Here is a 20,772-nt window from a genome sequence, read left to right on the forward strand (position 1 = left end):
CATTTCTGTCAGTGCTTGTCTTGTCATCTGAGATCCCTCACGTCAATAACGTTTGTCCTGTTTTCATAGGAGTGCAAACCCGCATATGCAATTGATATAATAAAGATATTTTTCTCCAGGCTTTTCTTGGTCGATCACAATTTAAAAACCGCCATCACTGACGCCGTCATCTGGCCGCTGCCCGGCGGCGCCCTCTAGCGGCCGCGGGTTGCAGGCGGCTCTCAAACCCGACCTTCCCATTGGCTGGCGCGCCGGCGGGTTTGAAAGCGGACGCGAGAGCGGTGACGCTCGCTGCGAAGATCCGCCATCGAAGTTGCTGATGGCGGAGCCGGATGGGGGGGCGCAGCTAAGCTACCTTTTATCTCCCCAAAGTTAACCAGCGTTTAACTTATACGTTGTTGTTTTTTTTTCTTCTCTCTCGTTTAGACGGTAAATTTCCCGACTATTTATTTCCCGCCCTTTTTTTTTGTACAGCATTTATATCTGAGCCGCTAGCTCCGTTAGCATCGCTGTTGGAAGTCGAGGCCTAGTCTCCCCACCGCCGGTCGATTTTAACAATAGCCGCGGTCCACCCCTCCTCCTACTGCCGCCGCGGCTGTTCTCATACCTATGGAAGATCGCCTTTGACGTAGGCCGGGAACACGACCATGGGAAGCGGACGCTTGTTAAGGGCGTAGAGCGTGTGAAGAAGTCGCCGGGTTACATTTCGCCGCCAGCCTCGAAGCCGTTCTGTGAGCCGCGCCGCGCCGAGACGAGGGGCCACAAAAGGAAGATGTCCAACGGCGCAGCGGGGAGCGGGGCTCTGACTTGGGTGGTAAGTTTAAACCCCCCCTTCCCCCCCGGGTACTTTAACCGGCGCTACCGAGCGGGTCATCACCGGTAGCAGTAACTCCACACAACGCTTATAAGGCGTTATGTCGTTTCTACGGACGTCGGGTTGTTCGGGTTTTTTTTTTTTTTTAAATGTCCAACAACACCTAAAGCGGTTAATTTGCCCGTCCGTCGATAAGCCGCCCGGCACCGGGTTTTCCCCGTCTAAACCCGGGGCCGTGGAGGAGAGTCCCCGGCCCGGCGGCCGCTCCCCGCGCCCAAGTGTCGTCCAACTTCGCCGGTGTTCTGACGATCTACGCCGCCTGGTCGGGGTAAAAACGCTACCGTAGAAGCGAATCGATATCGGGGGTCTGACCCCCCTCCCCCAACCGTAACCCCGCCGCCATGCGCGGGGGGACCCCGAGCGGCGTATCTCTCGATAGGTATCGACAGAACACCGGCTGACGACGTCGGGAGGCCAGAGACAAAGAAGCAGGAGACCCCCGGGGTGGTGTTGGGGAGGGGGGTGGGGGGGGTCTCCTAACCAGTGCCCGATGAGTCTGAGTGCATTGCATAGTGGAGCGCACACGATTTTTGCCTTTTGGCTTTTGAGTTGGAGTTACTGTAAATGATACCCGCGTTGCTGTGTTTTCAATCTACTTTTTCTGCCATTCAGTTGCATCCCACAGTTCTCTACCACTTGCTTTAACTGATTTCCAGTGACTAACTGAAATGAGACCGTGGCTACAAATCAAAATACAGTTTATTGCTGGAAAAAAAGCAACCTATGTTGTAACTACATCCTCTTGACTTATTTAGTTTGCATCAGAATGTCTTTACGCATGCTCAGTAATCCAGGTGAGGAAACTGCAGCATGTTGAACCAGCTCATCTGGACCAGGGATGGACAACATGATCCAGAAAGGGCCGGTGTAGGCGTAGGTCTTTGTTCCAACCAAGCGGTTACACACCCAAGTCTACAAGTCAAGGTCCTTAGCAAAGACTATCGGTTGACTAATAGAATCAGATGTGTAACTTCTTGGTTGGAACAAAGACCCGCACCCACACCAGCACTTTCTGGATCATGTTGCCCATCAATGATCCGGACAAGTTTACTGGGAGAAATGTTTCATCACTCATCTAAGTGACTTTTTCAGTCTCAAATGACTGCAGGCATCCCCACCCTTATAAACAGAATTGTAGCATAATGACTGAAAACGAACTGATTCAACTTTATGTGATTTGCATCAAAATGATCCCAACTTGCTTAGGAGAGGCAACATATCTAAAGCTCAGTTTACGCATGCAAGAAAAAGAATGGCCTCTTACTGCCCGGCCTTCTGTTTTTGTTGCTTATACATAGTTTGCATCTAAACTTAGCACAAAAAGTAAGGAAATTTGTGTTTGGTAGATTAATTCTTTGTTGTAACAATGCTTCTTAGCAATTAATCTTATATCAGGCAGCTGATTGTCAGCACCTGGGGTACCAGAAGCTGAAAACAAGAGCCAATAGCAACAGCAAAATAAGCTGTTTGGCATTGGCAGAGAAGATTTGGCAAGATTTTCATGGGTGCAACCGACATACTCAGCTCTGCTGCTCATCCCACAAATGCATGTTCCTTACAAATGTGGCCCCATTTAAAAGGGAAATAAACAGGCTTTCCAACGGTGTAAGATTTATTGTCAAGAAGCATTGTTACAACAAAGAAATAATCTACCAAACACACATTTTCTTACTTTTTGTGCTAAGTATATTTTGTTGGTTATAACAGAATCACCCCAAATTTAACAAAGCTATGCACATGTGTCTAATAACAGACCCTCTTTGAAAAAAACAATGCCGCCAAAAATGAGGAGGCAAATGGCAGGGGCAACGGTGGCAAAGGTGACGGGGCCAAGAAGGAGAGTTCCAAGAAGATGTCAGTGGAGCGAGTGTACCAGAAGAAGACCCAGCTTGAGCACATCCTACTCCGTCCAGACACTTATATTGGCTCTGTGGAGCCAGTCACTCAGGTCAGTCCAAGGGAGACACCCGCCTGTTAATGGTACTACAGCCTCTGAAGTGGTTGGTGATGTTGTACACTTGATGTTAACACCATATAGTTGCCACCTGTGAATGTCACAACAGTGTATCCTCTCAAATACACATTTTCATCCTCTTGGCCATGACTACTTTTTTTATTATGGCTTTTACTGTTAATAATGTAGTTTTCCATCCATGCCATTAAAGCTTCTCTTATTCTTCCTGTTTTGCAGCAAATGTGGGTTTTTGATGAGGACATAGGAATGAATTTGAGAGAAATCACCTATGTACCTGGACTGTATAAAATCTTTGATGAAATTCTCGGTAAGTAGGTCTACAATGATGGTTTAGCATGGATGTCTTGATGTTAACATCAGTGGTCCTTTGCCATGTAACTCTTATCCCTGATTTTAGTGTCAAAAGATTATTACTGTCACAGTGTTATGACCGTGTTGTAAACTAGTGTCTGTTGAAGCTGGTGCTCAGTTTTAAGTGATCAGTGGTTGTAACGGGCTGCCCTTTGAAGACTACTAGCACTTTAATGAACCTGCTCTTGTTTGCCGTTACTTTGCATTCTAACCTTGCATCAGTCCTTTGTCAGGAATGTCAAAAATCACTTTAGTTTGTGTGGCTGTTTTTGGTTTGTCTAAGCATTCTGTCTCCGATTTGTTTATTTGCCTTCATGATTGTATTTGATCCATTCATACAAGTAATTCAGGAGGAAACCCGCTTCTTCTTTCTATCTGGTTATTATGAGTGTTTTCATATAATCACAGAGCAGACAGACTCCTATTCCTCATCTTGTGAGATGGAATAATAAAACAGCTAGCAGAAAATATGTGAGAATACAATTGGTGGTTCAAAGGCCCGAAAAATGACTTACAGGATTACCTCAGTGTTTGAACACAGATTGCGTTTTAGGAAATGTTAGCCATTAATGTGTCATGCTAACCTATATTCACAAGTTAGGTTTGTGCTCCTTGGACTGTACCCTAAATCAATCAATTTAGGGTACAGTCCAACTAGACCAACCTTTCTGCCGTGGACAAATCATATGGAATTGTGTGTCGGCAATTTGAACTTCCAAAAAAAAAGGAAAGAACAGTGTTGAAAGTACTCTCAAGCCTCCTACAGACTGTGCGATTTGGGCCGTCTCAGATGAAAGATGACTAAACGTCGTGGCTCCAAAACGGTGGTCCTACTTCGCACTGTGAGAAAGTTCAAAGACGGCCGTTATTACGGTCTTGCGACCAAAGATAAACTGGGACAAAAGTCTGACAGTGTCAGAAATGTAGGATGACCATCTCACAATGTGACTGCTACTACGACCTACGTCTACTAACCAACCAATAGAAATGCAGCAGGAAATGACACACAGATCAACACCACACAGAACCTCTGCTGGCGCTAAACACAACCAACCAGACTGTTAGCATCTGTGACCCAAATGCGATGGATTCAACAAAACGAGTAAAACGAGCTGCGGCGACTATTGAAAGGACTCGATTCCTGCTTAGCGTCAAGTTGCTCTACCAGTGGTGTATATTGATCATGCACGCTGATGTGCCACGCACGCTGATGACGTTTTTATGGACTTACGTCATAGCCTGCAACTTAGTAGGTGTTATCACGGTACAGTCTACATACATCACACTTGATGTTGTACCCAAGTTTATTAGATCCATAATCACACAGTGTGGCTTGCAGTAAACTTGTAAGATTGCTAAAATCACACAGTCTGTAGGAGGCTTTTAAGAATACAGCGAGTAAGTTACGATGACAGGCATACTTGGCAGTGTAGGGGCTTTTATTTTGCCATGTGTTTTTCTACCCTACAGTTAACGCTGCTGACAACAAACAAAGGGATAAGAATATGTCGACCATAAAGATCACCATTGATCCGTAAGTGCTTTACTTTACCAGTCATATGTCCGGCCTATATCATTGCACGAATGTCTCCTCGGGGACTCTTTCTTCAGGTTTCTTCTCTAAACTGTCTCGGGTAAAATACTGTTTCCTGATTTACATTCGAAGGACAGATGATAACATCTACATTTAGCAGTTCAAGATAAAGGTCTTAAGTTAGCCAAATTTTAACAACATTTAAATAATACCTTACCAGCAGTCTTTTTTGCATGGTGGGGTGGTCTGGGGCTGAAGGTGGTAGTGCTACATTACATTACGCCACACTCCAGCTTCACAGCCGGTTCAGAGTTAAGTTACATTGCCGGTGTATTGCCTTTCTACTCTGCTCATGGTTTTATTGGTCTGACGTGGTGTAACTCACATGTCGGCAATATGATATTGTATTGTTGATACAATATGATATTGCATATTGGTGCCTTTGTTGCCCCAATTTCATACAGACAAAATGGGTTGATCATAATGTGTGTTTTAGCCTGGAAGGAGGAAGCATCGATTTTCTCCCTCAAAACAGTAACATGATGTAGTCTCACCTTTTGTTTAATTTACTGCTGGGGCAATTAGTTTTACCACTGGGGGGGGCATTTTTAGTTTAAAAAACATGTAATTAAAGTTTTACTTCCTCTTTATGAGAATTTGTTTGTTGTATTACTGTTCATTTCAATTTAATATTATCATTTTGTTTTTGTTTTTTTTACATGTTGAAAATAATCACACTTTGAAAATGATAATTGAAAAGGGCTAAAAGAAATAAACTTTAATGTATTTAGCCACAATTTATTAACCGTGCCTTGTTTAATCGTTGATGGCTCATATATAGTGGAGGTAGACGGAGCGTTTTATCAATGGAAAGCAGGGGACACACAGAGGAGAAGCAGGAGGAGACAGCCGAGCCATGCAGAGGTGATGGATCAAGGAAAGCTTTAATGAGTCTGCGCTGGGCTCAGAGCGATCATTTCATATGCAGTTCACCCTCAGGCTGGCAACCGCATCCACGTCTGACTGCTTAAACAGGGGCTGTGTCCTTCAGAGGAGGCTCCCAGTGTGCCTCACGCGCCACTCATCATCCTTACTATAGAAAAGGATATCACGGTGCCTAGGCCTCTGGTTTAATGTGGTTTTCTAAAGATGCTAAAGCTCCTGTGCCTCCTGTGTCTATATGTGACAGCACTTATTTGGCAGGTTGGTACCTTTTCAACCATTGCAACACTGGGATTATATGATGTAGACCCCCCTCCCCCTTTTCTCCCCAATTGTACTTGGCCAATTACCCCACTCTTCTGAGCCATTCCGGATCCTGCTCCACTCCCTCTGGGCTTGAGACTACCACATGCCTCCTCCGATACATGTCGAGTCACCAGCTGCTTCTTTTCACCTGACAGTGAGGCGTTTCACCAGGGGGACGTAGCGCATGAGAGGCTCCCACTATTTCCCCCCCAGTTCCCCCTCCACCCCCGAACAGGCACTCCGACCAACCAGAGGAGGCGCTAGTTCAGTGACCAGGACACATACCCACATCAGGCTTCTCACCCGCAGACACAGCCAATTGTCTGTAGGGATGCCCGATCAAGCCGGAGGTAACACAGGGACTCAAACCGCTGATCACCTTGTTGGTAGGCAACGGAATACACCGCCACGCTATCTGGGGTATATTTTTTTGATAGCTCGTTTTAATTGTGGGATAGTTGAAGTCACTCAAGATGGGATGGAATGACTCTAGCCTTAACATATATGCATCAAGAGGCAAAACTGAAAGCATGTTCAGATGGGACTGTTTCTCAGGAGGAGTTCAGATTTTTTTTGTGTATCACAGATATCCCCAGGGATATTAATCCAGTCCAGATTGGCCATGTCTCTGTTTTTCATGCACCACCTCAGCGGGGATTATGGAGCAAATTACCTAGTGTTTTTTATTTTTATGTTAATCTCAGGTGCTCAAATTTTATGCTGTCCAGATTGAAACCCATGCGTTTTAAACATTTGTTTTCATAAATTTATTTTGATCACTATCAGATACTCTATGTTTAATTTTTACATTATTCTACAGCATCTCCATCCATCCATTATCCGAACCGCATGAATATTAAAATTGCTCTGACTGCTGAATATTGTAGACTTTTTAGTCGAGACATTTTAGAACAGTCTTTGGTGGTCTATTCCATTGTCTACCAACACGGGGATCGCCTGTTCGAATCCGTGTGTTGCGTCCAGCTTGGTCAGGTTATAGGGACTATAGACACAATTGGCTGTGTCTGCGGGTGGGAAGCCGGATGTGGGCATGTGTCCTGGTCGCTGCACTAGCGCCTCCTCTTGTCGGTCGGGGCGCCTGTTTGGGGGGAGGGGGAACTGGGGAGAATAGCGTGATCCTCCCACGCGCTACTGATGAAACTCCTCACTGTCAGGTGAAAAGAAGCGACTGGCGACTCCACATGTACGGGAGCAGAAATGTGGTAGTCTGCAGCCCTCCCCGGATCGGCAGAGGGGTCGGAGCAGCAACTGGGATGCCTCGGAAGAGTGGGGTAATCGGACAAGTACAACTGGGGAGAATACATGAAAACACAAGACGTCTTGTGTTAAAATTATATCTCAAATATTTGAGAAATCAATCTCATCCAAGTAGGACTTAGCACTGCAATCTGACATTTCTCCAGTAATAAATCATAACTATCCATCTGCGCTACACAATACTGCCATCCTTACCATGGTTGGAGACACTCCCCAGCCTCCATATAAGAACAGTAATCATGGATTACATTTATATAGGGCTTTATCTAGACCCCCAAACCACTTTACATTGAAAGGGGGAAACTCATCTCAACCACCACCAATGTGTAGCACCAGCTGGGTGGTGCATGTGTAACACGCACTAAGGGCCAAATGTAGCACAGGAATGCACAGGCACAATTTCACACTATAATATCAGTCAAGGTAAATCTGTACAGGCTGCATCTGTTGGCGATGGTAACGTTAGGTACTCTCAAAGAGGACCGAATAAACAAGGGCGAGGTTTTAGAAAAGCAGCATAACAGTTAACATTTATTCACAAACCAAATACCGGTATTAAGTGTCACGTGCGCTTGTATAGAAATAACAAAATAAACTGAGCAATAAAAGGAAAAGGGGGGGGGGTCTGTCTGTGTTCAGTCAGTGTCCATCTACCCGGGTAGTGTGAGTTTGTTTTGCAAAGAACTTATCTGAGTAGAAGAGACACGCGTGTGCTCCTTTCCCCGGACACACGATGGCGCAAAAGCTGAGAAGCCGCCGCCTCCTCCACGCGTGCTGGCTTGCACTCTGCTCTACGAGGCTCGCTGGTTTGGGCTCTGGCTCGCCATCTTGTTTCAGAATCCACTTGTACCGTCTCCCCCCCCCCCCTTCTCGCCGCTGAGCAAGGGCACTGGCAGCAAGTGTCAACGCCTTCCTCACATGGCCTGTCCTCTACCTCCAGCGCCTCGCCGGAGTGGACAGATTAAAGTCCTCTCCAAAACACCACGCTGACAAGAGGGCTCAAGACCACTGTCTGTGTTGAAGCCTGGTGGAGTAGGGTAAAACTGGGAAATAAACACGCAACGCATACAATGAAATACAACGAAGCGATAAACTGCCACAAACGACCTGATTGGCAGGAAAAAATACAGTCCGTCTATAACTGCAAAATACAAGTCAGCTCTTACTTCCAAGCGTTCATGCTAAATTAACATCCGAGTTCACATACACCCCGAACACTCAGTTAACAGAAATAAACGTTGCGATGTAAATTACACACCAACAATGCCTTCAAAGACCAGCTTAAAGTCGAAAAATTTGTAAAACGCGAAGGGCATCATCGTGCTCTCCGAAGAGAACAGCGGACGCCTACTGATGACGTCATTAAAAGGGACAGATTCGCGAACGTGTTGCGGTGAATTACTAGTCGCCGGGAGATGGCGTCAAAGGATAAACCCACTAAAGAACACGGTCAACTGGCAATAAACTGCGTTCAATCAATCAATCAGTCAAGTTGCGTTACATATAAAGCGGTTTTCTAGCTGCAACAGCCACTCAAAGTGCTCCCCCTTTTCCCCCCCAATTGTATCCGGCTAATTACCCCACTCTTCCGAGCCGTGCCCGTCGCTGCTCCACCCCCTCTGCCGATCCGGGGAGGGCTGCAGACTGCCACGTCTTCTCCGATACACGTGGAGTCAGGGTTATCTCCCATTACAAATAAGTGGGACTGGGTTTTATGCGCCAAAAAAAACGGAAATTTGGAAAACAGGCATAGAATTTAAATTGTATAGTATTGTAACGACCACGAATAAGTAGACTCGCTAGGCCTTGGCTAACTTATCGGACCCTTTAGTCGACTGGATAACGTAGTTGCCCCTGGTGCGGGAGACACGGGTTCGTGCCCCGGCTGTGGTGGTACCAGGGCTGTCCCCCCCCCCCCGAATTCGTTACGTTGGTGTCAGAAGTGGGAGGGTGAGACCCTGAGGCCATCGGAAGCGCTTCCCGAAGGAGGGACAGTAACGTGCAGTGAGGTCCATGGCTGGGTAGGCAGAAGGCGGCGAGCCAGATGGTGGGAGGGAGACAAAATACATCCCGTTCACAAAACGCGAGGCAGGTTAGCGATGTGCCTAATCAAGACACTGTAAGAACAGACTACGCATGCGCAAAACTCAGAAACCGTTTGCTTTGATTCCACACGCCAGAGAGGCACAAGCAGACTCTGCCTCAGCAGCCTGCATTCATGAATGCTAGCTTTGGGAGCAAGCAATCACGAATAGGGTATGCCTTTTATTGATAAACAACAAGTTTTACATGATTTTTTAAATTATTTTTTACAGCAATCTTAACAAATTAAAGTTAAAAAATAAAACAAAAAATAAATACATTTTTGTAACTATCATGATATTTCACCCCCCCCCTTTATTAGCCTGGGTGAGGCACTGCCTCCCCTGGCTGCACATCACTGAGGAGGGGGGTAGTGTAACGACCACGAATAAGTAGACTCGCTAGCCCATGGCTAACGGGTCGAACCCTTTAGTCGACTGGTTAACGTAGTCGCCCGTGGTGCGGGAGACCTGGGTTCGCGTCCCGGCTGCCCCCGAATTTGCTACAATATATGTTGTAAATTGTACTGGAAACAGAACAACAACTCTGAAGACGGTTAGTGTTGTCCACAGGTTTAATAATGTTGGAAGTTGTGGAACTACAAATAAAAACATATTTCTTGAATTACTGGAATGTACTCATTCAATGTCCTTTACATGAATAAGTTGTTCACTGCAGCACTAAATAACATGAAAGCTCACCGAATACTAGCAGTGCATAATAAAACAGTTAGCTTGCCATTACAGAGCACACGTGTTCCTCCTTATGTTCTAATTAACTGAACAATATGGTGACTAAATGGCATAAACTTAACAAATATCTAAATGTAAGTAAAAGATAAGTATCAGAATAAGACTATACATACAGACGTTGCCACGAAAGGTGAAAGCAGATATAAATGGATTGCAACGAAGTCCGTCAACATGTCTCAATGGAAATACACATACTTCCTGGTTGTTTTAACTTCCTGTGTCATGACACCTAAAACTGTATGCAAACTGCATTACTAGACTCCGCCACTAGATGACAGAAAATTACTAAATATTATGACTAACAGCACATTCCCCTACTACCACTTTAACAATAAACTAGAGAATCACAAACGTCTATTTAGGAGGTAGAAGTAGAACAATTTCTGACAAAGCTCGCAGAAAATGCTTAGTCCCATCTTTCCAGGAGACCTTAATCTCTGCCTTGCCCACATTATTGTCTTTGCTGGGGAAGACCTGGGTGACTATTCCCAGGGGCCATTCATTCGCTTTCAGCCGCTGATCTTTGAGGAGCACGATACTTCCAGGCTGCATGTTAGTGAATGATTGATGCTAGATTCAACGGGGTGTAGACACGGAAGTAGCTGTGATTGGCTGTTGCATCGGTCAATAGACAGCGCGGAACCTTGAAGCGTACTGACTTGAAACAAACAATGCGCACTGAAACATTTAGCTAGCTAGCTTACAACTGGCCTTAACATTGCCAGATCATACTGTAATGATAGCTAACATTAACACTAGCTAACAATGGAAATTCAAAAAGAGTTTAAACCCTAACCCTAACCAACAGCCAATCACATCTACTTCCGTGCCTATAGATCTGTTGGATCTATCATCAACCTTAGTGAATGGAGGTTCCATGGACAGATGATCAGCTGGCAGGTCGGCCATCTTTTGTGTGTCAGGGCTACCAAGGAGTTTGCAACAGGTGACACAATGGTGGATAATGCTGCTCACACGTCTCTTCACACCTACAATCCAGTAGCCAGCTGTACAGATGGCATCTTTTGTGAAGAGGCGTCCCTGGTGTACAATCCGTTCCAGGTAGTGTCTAACCAACAGGGTTGAGATGTGGTGTTTACAGGAATGATCAGAGGGTTCTTTTCTTCAGCCTCAAGCTCTCCTTCCCTCATATGACCCCCAACTCAGAAGATTCTGTGCATCAATGAAGGGGTCCAAGGTTTTGAGAGGATTGCTTTGAGGAATCTTCTCACTCTTTTTTTAGGCAAGCCAGTTCTTCAGCGTACGCCTACTTGGACTGACTGAGCTGCTTAGGTGTGTGTGCTTCTTGACACAAGTGCCACCCTTTGCAGTCATTGCTCTCTCTACCTGGATGGCTATGGTAGCTGTGAGAGATATGACTGAGATTGGCAATGGTACGATTCAGAGACCGCCATGAGGAGAACTTGGAGAAATGCTGAGATCCAAGCTGTTGAACAGTGGTCTGTATGTTAAGGGTGGAGATTTGAGGATGGACTTAAGCATCCATGTTTGGATCGACAAGCTCAAAGATGTCAGGTTCAAGGGTGTTGGTGAAGAAAGTGTTCACACTGAGTGGCTTGTGAGCACTCCCCAAACAGGCATTGCCCATAACCACCCATCGTAGGTCAAGTCTCTTAGTGTCGGGAGCATCTGGAGGACCACTGACATGTTTACAAACCTTGTGGAGTCCGATGACATCATGGCCAAGCAGGAACATGATGGGAGCATTGGGCTCCAGTTCTGGAATGAGGTACAGTACAGTCATTTAGCCAACGCCTTTATCCAAAGTGACTTACGGGTGAGGATGAAAGAAGTCAGCACTGGGTGTTGGAATCTCTGTTCTGTTGTCCGGTATCTCATTGCATTCCAGCAGTCTTGGTAGAGTTTGAATTGTTTTACCATCCAGTGACTCTGTGTAGAAGCGGGAGGCTGTCCTGCCCATGTTCTCAGTCACCCCTGAGCAAGTCTTCAGAGATTATGATGCAGTGGGGCCTTGGGTGTTGAAGATGTCAAAGAATTTGGAGCGAGCAAAAGATCTATTACTTTGTTCATCCAGGATAATTTATACCAGGAGTGGCTAACCATGTGCCATGGAGAGCCATGTGTATGCATGTTTTCATTCCAGTCGGACTCCACACCAGGTGATTTCACTGATTAGCAACCCTTCAGCCAAAGAGGAAGAATGTATCAGTGAAATCACCTGGTGTGGAGTCGGGTTGTAATGAAAACCTGCATACACAGGGCCCTCCATGGCACATGGTTAGCCACCGCTAACGTATACCTTCATCACCTTGTCATGGTGTCCTCCGGGATAAACTTTGGCTTAGAGAGTCTTTGAGCAGGACCTATTGGTGAGAGCTCCTCCACAGACCTGTGTGCACCGACTTGTGACCACTGGTGAGTCAGGAGTCAGTTTAACATCTCATCCGAAGGACGGCATCTCCTACAGCACACTGTCCCCGTCACTGCACTGGGGCATTGTGATTTAAAAAAAAAAAAGTTTTAGGACCAGAGGGAAGACTGCCTCCTACTGGCCCACCAACACCACTTCCAGCAGTAACTCAGTTACTAATAATGCAAAATCTTACAGATTGCAGTTTAAAGATGGAAAATATGCTCTAGGGGAGTGCAATCTTTCCCCACACTTAGATAAATGTTCTATCCAAAACAGGAATGTCACTGAAGTATACAAAACGCCATAACAGTTGCCAGGTTCAATATGGTATATGTGGCTATGTCTGTTCTGCTGTCATAAGGCCTAAAAAAAAAGTAATCTTAATGAGTCAACTGTTAGCCTTTTTGGCCTGTGACTGCCTATACAACAGTGTCACATGGGTTTAGGCTCTGTTATTTCTAGTGGGCAGGATGGCAAGAGTATCATATCACGATTTTTTTCAGGCAGGATCACAATCCATTATCTTATCACGATTCTTTTTCATGTTGGTTTTTAAGACTGTTTTGTAAGTTACTGAACAGTACAGCCAAATTCATCTCCCTATTTAAAAAAATGTAGCCCTACCTTGGATGAACTATTTTGAGCAGCCTTTTGAAATCCTTGTTTTCCACAGTTTTTATGGTAATCACATCCTTGGCCAGGTAAAATGTCAAAGCATTAGTTACCTCTTTCCAGCGCTTACTTGCCCTGTCATACGGAGAGTGCCTTTCTCAAAGCCTTCGTTAGAGTTGTTTGTTTTAGCCTTGTAGCCTCTTGTAGCTGATGCACTCACATGGGATCCCCTCACCTTTCGACTGTCAGCATGCTCTCTCGGGTGCTTTTTTTTGGGGTGATTAAAAAGGTTCATCGTGTTGCCATCCGACTTGTGAACCTTATTTTTTTTCTCCCCAATTATATCCAGACAATTTACCCCACTCTTCCGAGCTGTTCCGGTCGCTGCTCCACCCCTCTGCCGATCGTGGGAGGGCTGCAGACTACCACATGCCTCCTCCGATACATGTGGAGTCGCCAGCTGCTTCTTTTCACCCGACAGTGAGGAGTTTCACCAGGGGGACGTAGCGCATGGGAGGATCATGCTATTCCCCCCCAGTTCCCCTCCCCACTGAACAGGCCAGAGGAGGCACTAGTACAGGGACCACGATGCATACCCACATCCAGCTTCCCACTTGCAGACACGGCCAATTGTGTCTGTAGGGACGCCCGACCAAGCCGGAGGTAACACAGGGATTCGACCCAGCGATCCCCGTGTTGGTAGGCAACAGAACAGACCGCTACACTACCTGGATACCCCCGCAAATAACTGTTTGCGCTCTGTCGGTTTTGGAAAATCCAAACCAGCTCCATATTACCGATTTAATTCTTTTTACTGACCAACTCCCCCCATGTTGTCATCCATGCCGCTACGTTGCCAAATAAAAAGGGAGAGGGGAAGAAATCCAAGGCGCTATGTACTGTTTGCTATTATTGGTATATTGGTGTGTCTCTAGGGAAGGCACGAAACAGACTAGCAAATAGTGTGATTTAAGACTTGGCTGAAAAAACAACTTTGGATGTGTGTATGAGCCATAGCACTGCAGTTGATAGAATGTGCACTGTAGCACATTCTAACGATCTCTCTTTAAAGGCAGATCGTGGAGACATTTAATTGTTCATGATCTACTACTGTCATGTCGCACACCCCTAACATCCATACTTTAACCACTGGCCTTCATTCTCCCACTCCCTCCAGTGAGTCCAACACCGTTTCTATCTGGAACAATGGCAAAGGTATTCCCGTTGTGGAGCACAAGGATGAGAAGATGTATGTCCCAGCTCTGATCTTTGGTCACCTCCTCACCTCCAGCAACTATGATGATGATGTGAAGAAGGTCACAGGTGAGAAGACCTATGTTACTGAAATGACTTAAAATTATTATAGTCAGTTCTAAAAGAGTGTCTTTAATTAAGCATGACACTCTTATTTTTCTGATAGGTGGAAGGAATGGATATGGTGCTAAACTCTGTAATATCTTCAGCACAAAGTTCACAGTTGAAACTGCATGTAAGGAGTACAGACACAGTTTCAAACAGGTGAGTTTGTTCAGTCTGATGAACATCTGTTGAACTCATTCCAAGTTGCAAATTAAAATTCAATTAAGCCAAGAAGTTTTTGTTTTGTAGGGTGTTAATGACATGTAATCATATTTAAGGTAAGTTTGCAACTAGTAGTTTTGGTCTCTCTTCAGTTGTGGTTGAGGGTTGCCCCTTTGGGTTGTAATTATTTTCTCTAATTTTCTGATCACAGAATTTTATAGGTGGTGTCACATCACTGTTTTCTGGGATATACAGTAATTTCTGCTTGTACAATTGCAGTGCTCTTATTTTATAATTTTTTTTCTAATAACTAGTTCTTATGGACATCGGTTCAAATGAGAAAATAGAAGAAAAAAATCCACAGGCGTTGTTTTATATGTGTATCGCTGATATATGATGCTGTCTTTCCACAGACCTGGCAAAATAACATGACCAAGACTGCTGAGCCCAAAATTAAATCCTTTGATGGGGATGATTTCACCTGCGTGACATTCCAGCCGGACCTATCCAAGTTTAACATGGAGAAGCTGGACAAGGACATTGTAGCACTAATGACCCGCAGAGCATACGATATAGCTGGCTCCTGCAGAGGTGTCAAAGTCATGCTTAATGGGAAAAAACTACCTGTAAGTTTATCTGTGCATTTTTTGTCATTTTTTGAGTTTTTTTTTTTCTTTCCTCTTGCATAGAACTACTAGCTCCTCTGCTTTTATACACAGTGACGGGATGATATTCAGGAGCGGACAGTGTCCGTCTCAGCCTACTGTAGGCTATCACTCATAAAGAGCCTGACAGCTGTGTTGTTTTCTAATTTGAAATAGACTACTACTACTACTACTACTACTACTTTCGGCTGTTCCCATTAGGGGTTGCCACAGCGGATCATCCGTTTCCATCTCTTCCTGTCCTCTGCATCTTCCTCTGTCACACCAGCCACCTGCATGTCCTCCCTCACCACATCCATAAACCATTGGCCTTCCTCTTTTCCTCTCCCCTGGCAGCTCCATATTCAGCATCCTTCTCCCAATATATCCAGCATCTCCTCCACACATGTCCAAACCATCTCAATCTTGTCTCTCTTGCTTTGTCTCCACACCGTCCAATCTGAGCTGTCCCTCTAATATACTCGCTCCTAATCCTGTCCTTCTTCATCACTCCCAATGAAAATCTTCAACTCTGCATCTACAACTCTGCCACCTAATTTGAAACAGAACTGTAGGAAAATACTAGTTCCTGAACCTAAATTGTCTTCCTCTGTCCTGCCCTTGTAGGTGAGTGGTTTCCGTAGCTATGTAGACCTGTATGTGAAGGACAAACTCGACGAGACCGGTGTGGCCCTGAAGGTAGTGAATGAGTCTGTGAACGAGCGATGGGAGGTGTGCCTTACCATGAGTGAGAAGGGATTCCAGCAGATCAGTTTTGTTAATAGCATCGCTACCACAAAGGTATCAGTTAGTCTTTATTCCCTGCAGGAGATGGATCGCCAGTCTTTTTAACGGACATTTATAAAACTGAGGCTGTGTTTGTTCAGGGTGGCAGGCACATTGATTATGTGGTGGACCAGATAGTGTCCAAACTCATTGAGGTGGTGAAGAAGAAAAACAAAGCCGGAGTTTCAGTGAAACCTTTTCAGGTAGCATGAAGACTTATTTATGCAGAATTTTCTCTTTTAACATTACCTTGGTATCTTTTTTGGGGTGGCAGATCTCAGTTTTAATCCCCCTTTTGCATTCCTCCTTAAGGTTAAGAATCACATCTGGGTGTTTGTGAATGCGCTGATTGAGAACCCCACCTTTGACTCCCAGACCAAGGAGAACATGACTCTGCAGACCAAGAGCTTTGGGTCCAAGTGCCTTCTGTCAGAGAAGTTCATCAGGGCGGTAAGGGTGTTCAACACTTGACAGCTTTCTGTCACTCACATCATCTTGTCTAAACTCTTAAATGCATTTTAGAAATTTTCTCTTCTAATGAAGCTGATTCAGAAAGGTGCCGTTAAGTGTGAAAATATCGTTGTCCTTCTTATCTTTTAAAGGCGACCAACTGTGGGATTGTGGAAAGTATTCTCAACTGGGTGAAGTTCAAGGCTCAAACTCAGTTGAACAAAAAGTGCTCATCTGTGAAACACAGCAAGATTAAAGGCATCCCCAAGCTAGATGATGCCAACGACGCTGGTGCGTTAGCAGTGTGTTTTTGTTTAATGACTAAGTGCATTTGTGTAACTTTCTCTTGGATTTTTTGTTTCTGTTGCATGTTCGTGGATTCTTGTAGCATTATTGCCCTTTAAGTTGAATAAAACATGTAGATTTGCAATATTAAAATCATGGCCACTACAAACCAGTCCATTTGTTCAAAATAATATTTACCTTGGCGTTTGGGTAGCATAGCAGTAAATTCTGTTGCCTACCAACACGTGGATCGCTGGTTCGAATCCCCGTGTTACCTCCGCCTTGGTCGGGCATTCCTACAGACACAGTTGGCTGTGTCTGTGGGTGGGAAGCTGGACATGGGTATGTGTCCTGGTCACTGCACTAGCGCCTCCTCTGGTCGGTCGGAGTGCCTGTTCAGGGTGTGGAGGTGGAATGGGGGGAATAGCGTGATCCTCCCATGCGCTACGTCCCCCTGGTGAAACTCCTCACTGTCAAGTGAAAAGAAGTGGCTGGCGACTCCACATGTATCGGAGGAGGCATGTGGTAGTCTGCAGCCCTCCCCGGATCAGCAGAAGGGGTGGAGCAGCAACTGGGATGGCTTGGAAGAGTGGGTTAATTGGCCAACTACAACTGGGGAGAAAAAGGGGGGGGGGGAAATCCCCCCCCCCAAAAAAATACCTTGATTTAAATTTAGATTGTTCTTTTATGTTTATGTACATTCTGAAATGTGTCTTTTTTGTGTGTCCTCTAGGTGGAAAACACTCTTCTGAATGCACTCTCATCCTTACTGAGGGAGACTCAGCCAAGTCTTTGGCTGTCTCTGGGTTGGGGGTCATAGGGCGGGATCGCTATGGAGTGTTCCCACTTAGAGGCAAAATCTTAAATGTTCGAGAGGCAACACACAAGCAGGTTTGTAATCAGATGTAGATAGAATTGTATTATTGGTAGGTTATCAGTAACCTTGCCATGCCACTACGGGTGCTTACTTTTTATTGACAGTTTTGCCAGTACACAAGATCTACACTTTTTAGATCCCAGTAAACAATTTGGTTACCAGTCTGCTTTGCTTGTTGGCAAGGTAAGAACACCGATCAGGAAACCTCATCTGAATATTTAGGTAAGGAAAGGTAGGCGGCACGGTGGCGCAGTGGTTAGCGCGGTCGCCTCACAGCAAGAAGATTCTGGGTTTGAGCCCCGAGGTAGTCCAACCTTGGGGGTTGTCCTGGGTCGTCCTCTGTGTGGAGTTTGCATGTTCTCCCTGTGTCTGCGTGGGTTTCCTCTGGGTGCTCCGGTTTCCTCCCACAGTCCAAAGACATGTAGGTCAGGTGAATCGGCTGTACTAAATTGTCCTTAGGTATGAATGTGTGCGTGCGTGTGCGTGCGTAGGTATGAATGTGTGCGTGTGCATGCGTATGTGCGTATGTGTGTGTGTGTGTGTGTGTGTGTGTGTGTGTGTGTGTGTGTGTGTGTGTGTGTGTGTGTGTGTGTGTGTATGTCAGTCCTGTGTGATGGCCTGGCGGCCTGTCCAAGGTGTCTCCCCGCCTGCCGACGCATGACTGCTGGGATAGGCTCCAGCATCCCCACAACCCTGAGAGTGGGATAAGCGGTTCAGATAATACTGTAGATGGATGGATACACCAACTTGCCCTGCCAGTTCGAAGCAGGCTGCCTGGCAGTTTAGAAGTTCCAGTTCAGCCCTAAGAGAGAGACTGATCAGACAGTTGTAATATTGTGCAGATTCATATTCTGCTTTTTGTGAATAGATCATGGAGAATGCAGAGATTAACAACATCATCAAAATTGTTGGCCTCCAATATAAAAAGAGCTATGATGACCCTGAATCGCTGAGGAGCCTGCGCTACGGCAAGATCATGATCATGACAGATCAGGTGACCAATCTCAGCTCCTTGGACAACATCCCCATCTAATATTTGTACCATAGGTATCACCAGTAATTGCCATAAGGACAGTTAAACTGATCAGGTGTTGCCCTCCCATCTCACAGGATCAAGATGGGTCCCATATCAAAGGTCTGTTGATCAACTTTTTCCATCACAATTGGCCTTCCTTGCTGAAGCACACATTCCTGGAAGAGTTCATCACACCCATCGTCAAAGTAATTTGTAAACCTGTGTGCACACAAACACGCATCATCTTCCAAAAATGGCTGATTGCAGGTATCAGAGACAAGATTTCCATAGTTGAGAAAATCTGAGGTGCTGATTTTTGCCCATATAGGTAAGCAAGAACAAGCAGGAGCTGGCCTTCTACAGCATTCCAGAGTTTGACGAGTGGAAGAAACAGACAGAAAACTTCAAAACCTGGCACATAAAATACTACAAAGGTTTGCTCGTAAGATATATTTCACCCAAAACAGAGGATCATGAAGACGTCTGAATAGTCCGTTGGACCAAATAAATTCTCATAAGTGGCCTAAATTTGTGCTTTAGGATTGGGTACAAGTACAAGCAAAGAGGCGAAGGAATACTTTGCTGACATGGAGAGACACCGGATTATGTTCAGATACGGCGGCGCAGAGGATGATGCTGCCATCACTTTGGTGAGTTTGAAACCGCAGTTTCCCACCGTTTTCCAATCTCAGTACCTGAAGAACAGAAATCAATCATTATGTAAAGATCTCTGTGCTTAAGCAAAGTATGGAATTAAAAAATTGTGTTTTCAAGGACTGGTTTACTTCCATAACGTGAAATGTCTACGGAAGTGTGAGAAAAGGCATTAAAAACCCATTCCCTATTCTTTACATTTTACAGTTAAACTGGCTGCCTTAACATTTAGGTAGATCAGTGTGGTCGTAATCCATATTTCCCAATTTGAAGCAAGGCCGATAAAAACACGGGGAATCACCATATGCGATCATTGAACTAAACATGTGAATGAACACCGGGACATAACAATGGATGTTTGTTGGCGCTTCATGGAAAAACTTTCGAATCTGGTTTTTCAGCATGAAGGCTGTCTTGTTGTAACACGACCATATTGAAGGCTGAGATTTATTATTTTTTCCTGCGCTCCAGGCTTTTAGTAAGAAGAAAACAGATGACAGGAAGGAGTGGTTGACCAACTTCATGGAGGACAGACGCCAGAGGAGGATGCATGGCCTGCCTGAGGTGTGTGGGTTTACTTTGGGTGCTGAGAGAGCATGCGAACAAGTATGAAGCAGTGGTGAGAGTAAAGTAAAGATGTTTGTGTTGTCTCCGTTTGTGATTTGCATCTCTCTCCCGCTGTGGTAACACTTAGGGCAGAGGTTCAGAATCTCAGCTGAGGTCAGCATTTTGTTCCTTTGATTATCTGTCTTCTGATGATTTGCCCAGTGTTCCCCTGAATGCAGCTTTTTTTAATTTAGATGTCCTTAAAATACCAGTCAGCCTCAGTTTGTTGACATTTTTTAAAATACTCTGTTACCGATGTGAGAAGCAGGCCTTCCTCCCATGATGGCGCTGATCAGAGGCTACTGTGATGAAATACTAAGTCCAATACTAAGTTCAAGTCCTGTCTTTTTTGTTCCATCAGCAATACCTTTATGGGACACAAACAAGACACCTCTCTTACAATGACTTCATCAACAAAGAGCTTATTCTCTTCTCCAACTCCGACAATGAGAGATCCATTCCATCCCTGGTGGACGGTACGTACATCCATTTCCCTATGTGCCCCTCTCTGTATTGTTTGTTCTCCCATGTCTTTGAGTGGCTTAGAAGTTTAAATTTAAAAAAAAAGAAAAACCGACACATGGGCAGCACGGTGGCTCAGTGGTTAGCGCAGTCGCCCCACAGCAAGAAGGTTCTGGGTCCAAGCCCCAGGGTAGTCCAACTTTGGGGGTTGTCCCGGTTTGTCCTCTGTGTGGAGTTTGCATGTTCTCCCTGTGTCTGTGTGGGTTTCCTCCGGGTGTTCCGGTTTCCTCCCACAGTCCAAAGACATGTAGGTCAGGTGAACTGGCTGTACTGAATTATCCCTAGGTGTGTGTGTGTTTGTGTGTGTGTGT

At 45.3% G+C, this 20,772-nt stretch overlaps 1 protein-coding gene across 4 annotated transcripts in view; it reads left to right on the forward strand.

Annotated features, from left to right (window-relative positions):
- Nucleotides 1-490: 490 nt before the first annotated feature.
- The window catches only part of top2b (DNA topoisomerase II beta), a 34,944-nt gene continuing 14,662 nt past the window's right edge, over nt 491-20,772 (forward strand). Inside the window, exons 1-18 of one of the 4 annotated variants that reach the window (XM_056298251.1) lie at nt 491-814; nt 2,628-2,822; nt 3,066-3,156; nt 4,671-4,734; nt 14,279-14,424; nt 14,522-14,619; nt 15,036-15,248; nt 15,894-16,067; nt 16,154-16,255; nt 16,365-16,502; nt 16,655-16,793; nt 17,521-17,678; nt 18,533-18,658; nt 18,775-18,885; nt 19,008-19,113; nt 19,220-19,329; nt 19,805-19,897; nt 20,301-20,415. In XM_056298251.1, the coding sequence (XP_056154226.1) occupies nt 773-814; nt 2,628-2,822; nt 3,066-3,156; nt 4,671-4,734; nt 14,279-14,424; nt 14,522-14,619; nt 15,036-15,248; nt 15,894-16,067; nt 16,154-16,255; nt 16,365-16,502; nt 16,655-16,793; nt 17,521-17,678; nt 18,533-18,658; nt 18,775-18,885; nt 19,008-19,113; nt 19,220-19,329; nt 19,805-19,897; nt 20,301-20,415 (2,221 nt within the window). In that variant the 5' untranslated portion in view covers nt 491-772. The remainder of the gene's footprint in view (nt 815-2,627; nt 2,823-3,065; nt 3,157-4,670; nt 4,735-14,278; nt 14,425-14,521; nt 14,620-15,035; nt 15,249-15,893; nt 16,068-16,153; nt 16,256-16,364; nt 16,503-16,654; nt 16,794-17,520; nt 17,679-18,532; nt 18,659-18,774; nt 18,886-19,007; nt 19,114-19,219; nt 19,330-19,804; nt 19,898-20,300; nt 20,416-20,772) is intronic. The other 3 variants (XM_056298247.1, XM_056298249.1, XM_056298250.1) reach the window with 3 other exon arrangements.

Source organism: Lampris incognitus, chromosome 18, assembly GCF_029633865.1.
Source record: "Lampris incognitus isolate fLamInc1 chromosome 18, fLamInc1.hap2, whole genome shotgun sequence".
Classification (NCBI taxonomy): Eukaryota; Metazoa; Chordata; class Actinopteri; order Lampriformes; family Lampridae; genus Lampris; species Lampris incognitus.